This window comes from Triticum dicoccoides, chromosome 7A, assembly GCF_002162155.2.
Source record: "Triticum dicoccoides isolate Atlit2015 ecotype Zavitan chromosome 7A, WEW_v2.0, whole genome shotgun sequence".
In the NCBI taxonomy this organism is placed as follows: Eukaryota; Viridiplantae; Streptophyta; class Magnoliopsida; order Poales; family Poaceae; genus Triticum; species Triticum dicoccoides.
Window position 1 is genome coordinate 393,564,023 of NC_041392.1, and position 8,841 is coordinate 393,572,863.

The 8,841-nt window shown below is 40.3% G+C and overlaps 1 protein-coding gene across 1 annotated transcript in view; it reads left to right on the forward strand.

Moving 5' to 3' along the window:
* Positions 1-8,841, forward strand: part of LOC119329154 (CBS domain-containing protein CBSX1, chloroplastic-like) — a 37,033-nt gene that overhangs the window by 11,010 nt on the left and 17,182 nt on the right. The window contains exons 3-4 of the mRNA XM_037602160.1: positions 157-205; positions 311-363. Coding sequence (XP_037458057.1) covers positions 157-205; positions 311-363 — 102 coding nt within the window. The remainder of the gene's footprint in view (positions 1-156; positions 206-310; positions 364-8,841) is intronic.

An 8,841-nucleotide genomic window follows, 5' to 3' on the forward strand; every position in this document is an offset into this window, starting at 1 on the left:
TCCCAGTATCCCATTGACTTAACCTATGTTGTCCCTGGTATTAATCTGTAGATTTTCATAGAGCTTTAATATCATGATGTTCTTGTACGCAGTGTTAATATACGATATTTTTTAAGCACAGTATTCACTCGTGCTGCAATTTATTTCATACAACAGGTTGGTGTGGTCTCAGATTATGATCTGTTAGCACTGGACTTGATATCAGGTATTGTTTGGAATTGTTGTGTAAGTTTCACCTTGTTTATATAATATTTTGTCCATATTATCAGCTATCTTGCATTGATTAACGTTTCAATTTCTTTCCCTTTAGGAAATGGACAGGCCGAAGCGGACATATTTCCTGAGGTGGACAGCACTTGGAAGGTACATTTTGAAAGGCTTGGACGGATAATAGACTTAATTGTGTCGCATGGTTATGCATCTACCTTGACCACCCCCCTCCCTCACATGCACACGCGCATACGCATACACACAAGTTGTAGATGTAGTTTGTCACTGGATGTGGGATGACATGTAGGATTGTAGGAGAGCTCAAATAAAAATTACTTTTGTGAAAGGGAATGATAGGCTTGGGCTCAGTCAAATCAGACTGGCGATGGTGGAAACGGATCTGAGCTTATAGCCACCTTGGCTTGGCAGCCACATGAACCTGGGCTTGATGCAGACTTTGCCCTGACAATCACGGCAGGAATGGCTAGACATTCTCCCAAGCCCTCCTACCACTGCCAGGGCTTGCACAATCTCTCCTGATACGGGGCAAGACCGCAAGGGTGGCCCGTTCTTCACGAATTGGAGGTGGATTTGAAAAGTAGCATAAGAACAAGGCACAAATCCAAAGGAAACACAAGAGAATAACGCTATTGGACAAGGTCCACACCAAGTACTCCTCAAAGCTCAGGCTAAGGTGCATCTTTGATTCAAGAACCAGTGAAAATAACAAGTAACAAGGGTAGTTCTTCTCCAATCTCTAGGAGATATGGAGGTCTTGAGAGATATTCTTCTCCAAATCTGATAGAGGCGAGGGTGTCCCGATCTTTTGATGAGATGATAACTATCGATTTGGTGGAGATGATTTTGACGATCCGACTACAAACATGCACGACGTTGCGGCTTAGCAATCGCTAAACCAATCTCCTGAGGTTATTGACGATGCCGGAAACATGATCAGCCTGACCGCGAAGATCTATTCTTACATGCAATCGAAGAACAAGCAAGAATATGATAATGCAATTTGAATATTGCGAATATATGTGAAGTATTGATAAAAGTGGGGATCTGGAAGCGGTCTTGGTCTAGTCGTTGGACATAAACGAAGTACACGAAGTTGCAATGGCTAACTTTTAACTAAACAAATTCCAAAAGTCTAAACAACGCCCTAAGGGCTGTATATACGGAGGAATAGGGCGGAATTTCGTGACTCCTTTGAGAAGGGATCTGAAACTAACCCTATTTCTGTTTCCCCACGCGTACGGACTCTAGAAACAACCTAAGAGGTTGTATTTCGAAATTACATGGGCCTGACCCAAAAACAAGATGGCGCAACACCTAAAATAAGCTATGGACGAAATTTATGAAGGAATATCTTATATATTTCGTCCCTGTCTTTGTATGTCATCACAGAGGCTTCAAAGTGTTGAAATATGCACTAGAAATGCCGTTCTGGTTCCCTTCGTGCACGCCTTCATCTCCATACTTGATCTTGTTTTTGTGTTCATCCCTCTTCTCCCATGCTAGGCCCTTTATTAGTAATCAACATAAATGTACCCAGGCAGCATCTTATTCTCATGAACATTAGAATTATTACCAAAAAATGAAAGTACCTGATAATTCAATTGGCGTGCGTGAGCTCTAGTAATTGGTCCAGTATGTATAGCAACAGTGGCTGTAGGTGTAACAATGGTATTGATGTCCTCATCATCCTCCCTTCTTAAAATGAAGTCGTCCTCGACGGAAGCTCATCTTTCTCACCCAAATAAGGTTTTAAATATGCAATGTTAAAAATAAGACTAATCCCAAAATTTACAGGCAGCTTAAGTTTATATGTATTATCATTTATTTTCTTTAACACCTTAAAAGAACCATCAATATGTGGCATTAGCTTTGATTTGTGTAAATCATGAAATCTATTCTTAGACAAATGTAACCAAACAAGATTTACAGGTGCAAACACAACATATTTTTTATCCTTATCTCCAGCGAGTTTATATTTAGCATTCATACGCTCAATGTTTGAAAGGATCGATATGGTTGACTGGAGGGGGGGTGGTGAATAGGCAACTACCAATTTTTAGCTTTTCTTTACCAAATTAAACTTTGCATCAAAGTAGGTTGTCTACATGTGCAACTAGGTGAGCAATCTATATGATGCAATAACAACAAGCGTACAAGCAAGCAAGGGTAGAAACACTAAAGAGCTTGCACAAGTAAAGGTAAGAGATAACCAAGAGTGGATCCGGTGAAGACAAGGATGTGTTACCGAAGTTCCTTCCTTTTGAGGGGAAGTACGTCTCCGTTGGAGCGGTGTGGAGGCACAATGCTCCTCAAGAAGCCACTAGGGCCACCGTATTCTCCTCACGCCCTCACACAATGCGAGATGCCGTGATTCCACTATTGGTGCCCTTAAAGGCGGCGACCGAACCTTTACAAACAAGGTTGGGGCAATCTCCACAACTTAATCGGAGGCTCCCAACAAAACCACGAAGCTTCACCACAATGGAATATGGCTCCGAGGTGACCTCAACCGTCTAGGGTGCTCAAACACCCAAGAGTAACAAGATCCGCTAGGGATGAGTGGGGGAATTAAAAATCCCTTGGTGGAAGTGTAGATCGGAGCCTTCTCAACCACTCCCGAGCAAATCAACAAATTTGATTGGCTAGAGAGATAGATTGGGCGGAAATGAAGCTTGGAGTATTTAATGGAGCTTGAGCAATAAATGGAGCTTTGGGGGAGGAAGAGGTAGGTGAGAAGGAGGAAGGTGACTCCTTTTTATAGTGGGGGCAACAATCCCGTTGCCCCCCACCAACCAGCCCCGCACAGGGCGGTACTACTGCTTAGAGGGGGCGGTACTACCGCCAGGCGACGGTACTGCTGCGCCAACCAGCGGTACTGCCGCGCTGAGGAGACTTAGTAGGGAACGGACCCAAATGCGGTACTACCGCGGTGGTAGGGCGGTACTACCGCTCCTGGAACGGTACTACCGCCACTACACCCGTGACTAGTGCCGCAAAACCCGACACGAGAAAAAGACCTCTCAAATCGAGGCGGTAGGAGCCAGACTACCCAGCGGTACTACGGCAGAGGGGTCAAGGGCGGTAGTACCGCTGTGGAGCGGTACTGCCGCTTGTGACCCTTCGGCCGTAGTACCGCAGGCAGTGCGGTACTACCGCTGGGGCGCGCGAGAGAGGGAGAAGGGATCTCTCAAAAAAGCTGAGGACCAGGCGGAGGTGCCAGGCCCCCAGCGATACTACTGCTGTGGAGCCATGGCGGTAGTTTACTACCGCTGCGAAGCGGTACTGCCGCTTGTGGCTTCTCAGTGCACGGTACTGCCGCTTAGACCTAGACAGAACAAGGAAGAGAAGAGAGATCTCTTCAATGGACAGGAAAAGCTCGGAGGGTGAGAAGCTGATGTGTACGTGATGATTCCATCCAAGCAAAACCCCAGCGGACCCCCTCTTGATAGTACGGTGTCCTCTACGCAACTAGTCCACCGAGAAAGAAACGAAAGAGCTACACCGTCTTGAAATACACTCCGAGGGGAAGAAAGCGTCTCGTGCCAAGGGAGAATCTGTAAATAATTCAACGCACAAGATTAGTCCGCAAACATGTTGTCATCAATCATCAAAACTACCTTGAGAGAGATATGCCGTAACAATGTTCTTCTTAGTTAACTTACACATTTTAAGATCAATTCAGCACGTTGTTCAGCATTAAAATTAACCTTCTCCAAATATGGAAGAGGCAACAAATCAATAAGTGCACGAGATAGAAAACCATACACAATCTTAAAAAGGCACATCTTAGTACTAGAACACAGCGAACGATTATAAACAAATTCAATATGAGGCAAGCATTCTTCTCATATTTTTTTATTCTTTAAAACAACTCTAATCTTAGTAAATAATGTTTTATTGACTACTTTAGTTTGTCGATCAGTTTGAGGGTGACAAGTAGTACTAAAAAGCAGTTTAAAGGGTGTTTGTTTTCAGGAACTTATTGATTTAGGGACTTAAAAAAATTTCCATAAGTCCCATCTAAACCAAACAGGAAGGATTTATAGGGACTTAAAGTGAGCACTTGGGACTTATGGAATAAGACTCTCAAGGAGGGACTTATATGGACTTATAATTGTAATATGGTCTTTTAGTCCATGTTAAGTCCCAGGAACCAAACAGGTAGGGACTTGAGACTTATAAGTTGGGACTAAAAAAGTCCTAGGACTTATGAACCAAACAGGGCCTTAGTCCTCAACTTAGTCCATAAACATCTCCAAAAGTGGTTAAGAAATTTAGTATCACGATATGAAACAATAGTATTTCGTACACCATGAAAGCGAATAATTTTACGAAAGAACAAATCAACAACATTAGTAGCATCATCGCTTTTATGGCATGGCATAAATGTGCCATTTTCGAAAATCTATCCACGATGACAAATATGCCATCCCTCCTTTCTTTGTTTGACATAATCCTAGTATAAAATTCATAGATATATCCTTTCATGAAACACTAGGTACAGGCAAAGGTATATGTAAACCATAAGGATTGAGTCGTGACTTAGCTTTTTGACATGTAGTGCAGCGAGCAACAAAACTCTCAACATCTCGTCTCATCTTTGGCCAAAAGAAATGTGTAGCAAGTACGTTCTCCGTCTTCTTGACGTCAAAGTGTCCCATTAATTCTTCTCCATGAGCTTTTTGCAACAACAAAAGACGAACGGAGTTAGCTGGAATGAATAGCTTGTTAGCACGGAACACAAATCTATTATTAAGGACAAACTTGTTTCATATTCTCCCTTTACAATTTTGTAGCACATTTTTAAATTCAGCATCATGTACATATTGACCTTTGATGGTCTCGAAACTAAATATTTTGAAGTTAAATTGTGAAAGCATATTATAACGACGACACAATGCATCATCAATAATATTTTCTTTACCCTTTTTTATATGTTTCAAAGATTTATGATCAGAATGTATAACAAATTTTTGGGCCATAAATAATGTTATCATGTTTCTAAAGTTTGAACAAGAGCATATAATTCTTTATTATGAGTAGAATAGTTCAGATTAGGCCTACTCAATTTTTTGAAAAAGTATGTGACAGGTGGTACCACCTTGTAGTAACATACCTCCTAATCCAATTCCACTAGCATCACATTCAAACTCAAAAGTCTTATTAAAATCAGGAAGTTGGAGTAAAGGAGCATGTGTCAACTTATCTTTCAATACTGTGAAGACTTTTTTCTGTGCGGTATCCCAAACAAAAGACACATTCTTCTTCGTAAGCTCATTGAGAGGTACAACAATGATGCAGAAATCTCTCACAAAACGCCTATCAAAACCAGCGAGTCCAAGAAAACTCTTTACTTGTGTCACTGTTTTGGGCTGCGGCCAACTTTCAATAGCTTCAATCTTGGCTTTATCAACTTCAATTCCCTGTGGAGTAACAACATAGCCAAGAAAAGATACTCGGTCGTGCAAAAGGTGCACTCCCCGAGGTTACCAGATAAACGTGCATCATGTAGGGCAATGCAAACATCACGTAAATGTTTCAAATCTTGTTTCAAAGATCTGCTATAAATCAGTATATCATTAAAATAGACTACCACAAATCGTCCAATAAAAGCACTTAAAACTTCGTTCATTAATCTCATGAAAGTACTAGGTGCATTAGTTAACCCAAAAGGCATGACTAATCACTCATATAATTCAAACTTAGTTTTAAATGCTGTTTTTCATTCAACTCCCAGTTTCATGCGAATTTGATGGTATCCACTACGCATATCAATTTTGGAGAATATTGTAGAGCCACACAATTCATATATCATCTAGCCTAGGAATAGGATGCTGATAACGAATAGTAATATTATTAATGCCTCTATAATCAACATACATACACGATGTACCATTTTTTTGGCACTAGTATAATAGGAACAACACAAGGACTAAGAGATTCGCGTATGTAACCTTTGTCGAGTAGCTCTTGTACTTGACGCATAATCTCCTCTGGATTGGTACGACATGACACACGGTTTGGCAGCGAAGCATCGGGAATTAAGTCAATTTGGTGATCAATTCCTCGAATAGGTGGTAATGGCAATGAAACACCGGAAATTAAGTCAATTTGATACTCGATCCCTCGAATAAGTGGTAATCCCGGTGACACATCTTCTGTAAAGACGTCAGCGAACTCCTGCAAAATGTTAGTGACTGTAGGAGGTAAAGAAGAAGGCACGTCCTCGAATGAAAATAATGTCTCTTTGCACACAACGCATAACAAACAGATTTGCTGAAATCTAGATCATCAATATCAGATTTGGTGGCAAGTAAACATTCACTTTTCAATTTAATTTCATAAACAACACTAAATAATTTATTATTAGGCTTCATGCTCAAATTCTTTTGCCACAGTTTGATTCTCACTCTTATTTTACCTTTTTTTTGCTTTACTAGCTCTATGAATATTATCTTTTAAAATGGAATCAGGAGGCATAGGAAGCAAAGTAATATGTTTATTCTTATGAACAAGAGTATATTGATTGTTTCTATCATGGTGTACAGAATTTTTATCAAATTGTCATAGTCTACCAAGTACTAAGGACCATGTCATCCATTTTTACTTCCTTTGGTTTTTCTACATATAACATATATATACATGAGTAACTTTCATAGTTCATAAAATATAAAGCCAAAATATTATCACAAGAATTAGAAGGCATGAAAATATTGCAACTCAGTTTCACATATAAGTGAAGCTCTTATTCATATCAAAAGATTGACAATGTTCATCATCAAACCATCCCAACATTGATGAATATATCTTACTTGCATCAAATTTACATGCTACAACATATTTAAATAAGCAAACATGCAATAAGTCATTGGTCACATAATTCTACCAAGATTAGGGTCATATCAAAATGATTACACATTGGCACAATTATTTTCAAATGTATTTGATCCAAATCTGATTTATTCCCTGATTCACATGGTTCTTTTGCATCAATAGTTAATTCAATGGGTGCACTTGACATTGTTGATATTGCATTTGTTTGATCACATGGCAAAGTCAAATAATCAACGTAGTCCTCTAAAATAGGTGGTGTAATCAAAGTGGTGGGTAGGTCATCACATTGTGCATTGAAATTGACAAGGCATTCATCATACTCATGTGGAGGTGGAAGATCAGTACCTTTGTCATTACCTTTTATGGTCAACTCAGATGATGTAGGCACTCTTGGTGGTGATGTGTCACATGGTGAAGGTGATGTAGTCCTCACAACAACGGATGCGGTTGTCATAGTCTGCCTAGTAGACAACAAGTCGTTTTATTTCCTGTTCAGCTTTGCAAGCAAGACAAGACAAATGGTCCATAGAATAACACTCTTCATGAATTAGTATATCTTAAATATCACAGTTTAATCCTCCCCAAAATCTATTCATAAAATTGTCTTCACTTTCTTCTAAAAATGAGCGCAACAAAGTAGTTTGTAAATCATCATAATATTTTGATACGGTGTTAGTGCCTTGTTTTAAATGTTGTAATTTTTAATCATGCCACGAGTATAATAAACATCAACGAATCTATCTCTCATGACAAGTTTTGAATCATCCCAAGTATTAGGTATAAAATCAGGGTTTAACCGACAATATTCACTCCACCAAATTAAGGCAAAGCTACTTAAAGTACTAACCGCAGCTTGAAATTTTACACACTCATCAATATTATGTGAAACAAATGTATCATTTATTTCATACTCTCATCCAATATATAAATGAGGCCTAAAACGACCATTAAAGGGTGGCATGGAAACATTAACCTGATTATGCGCATTTTGATGTCGTTGCTCCTCTTGTGACGGTTGTTGTGTTTTCTTATGTGGTGGCAAGTCTCCCACAATCGACAAAGCTCATAAATTGACTCTGAATTCTGTCATGATTAGTAGAAATAAGAAACAAAATCCAAAAATAATGTTCCTATGAACTATTGCGACGAGGTGGTAAAACACTCATAATATAGCAAATATTAAAGTCTTACAAATTCTTACCATGCAGTAGGTAGTGACCGGCAACCAGCGGTGTCAAATAACTCCAAAGATTAAGAAAGCGATTGTCAGGTGAACGTAAATATGCACGTGATAGAGGCAAATGTGTCCTGTCTTTCGATTAGATAGTGAGGGAACTTAGGAGAGTGCTGGACTGCAGCTAAGCCCCCGAGTGGGAGGATTGCTCTCCACTCGGTAGGATTTTTCAAACTTACGCGAGTGCTGGACTGCAGTTAAGCCCCCGAGTGGGAGGATTGCTCTCCACTCGGTACGATTTTTCAAACTTAGGCGAGTGCTGGATTGCAGCTAAGCCTCCTAGTGAGAGAACTTAGACGAGTGCTGGACTGTAGCTAAGCCCTTGAGTGGGAGGATTGCTTTCCACTCGGTAAGATTTTTCAAACTTAGGCGAGTGCTGGACTGCAGCTAAGCCTCTTAGTGAGAGAACTTAGGCGAGTGCTGGACTGCAGCTAAGCCCCCGAGTGGGAGGATTGCTCCCCACTCGGTAGGATTTTTCAAACTTAGGAGAGTGCTGGACTGCAGCTAAGCCTTCTAGTGAGAGAACTTAGGCGAGTGCTGGA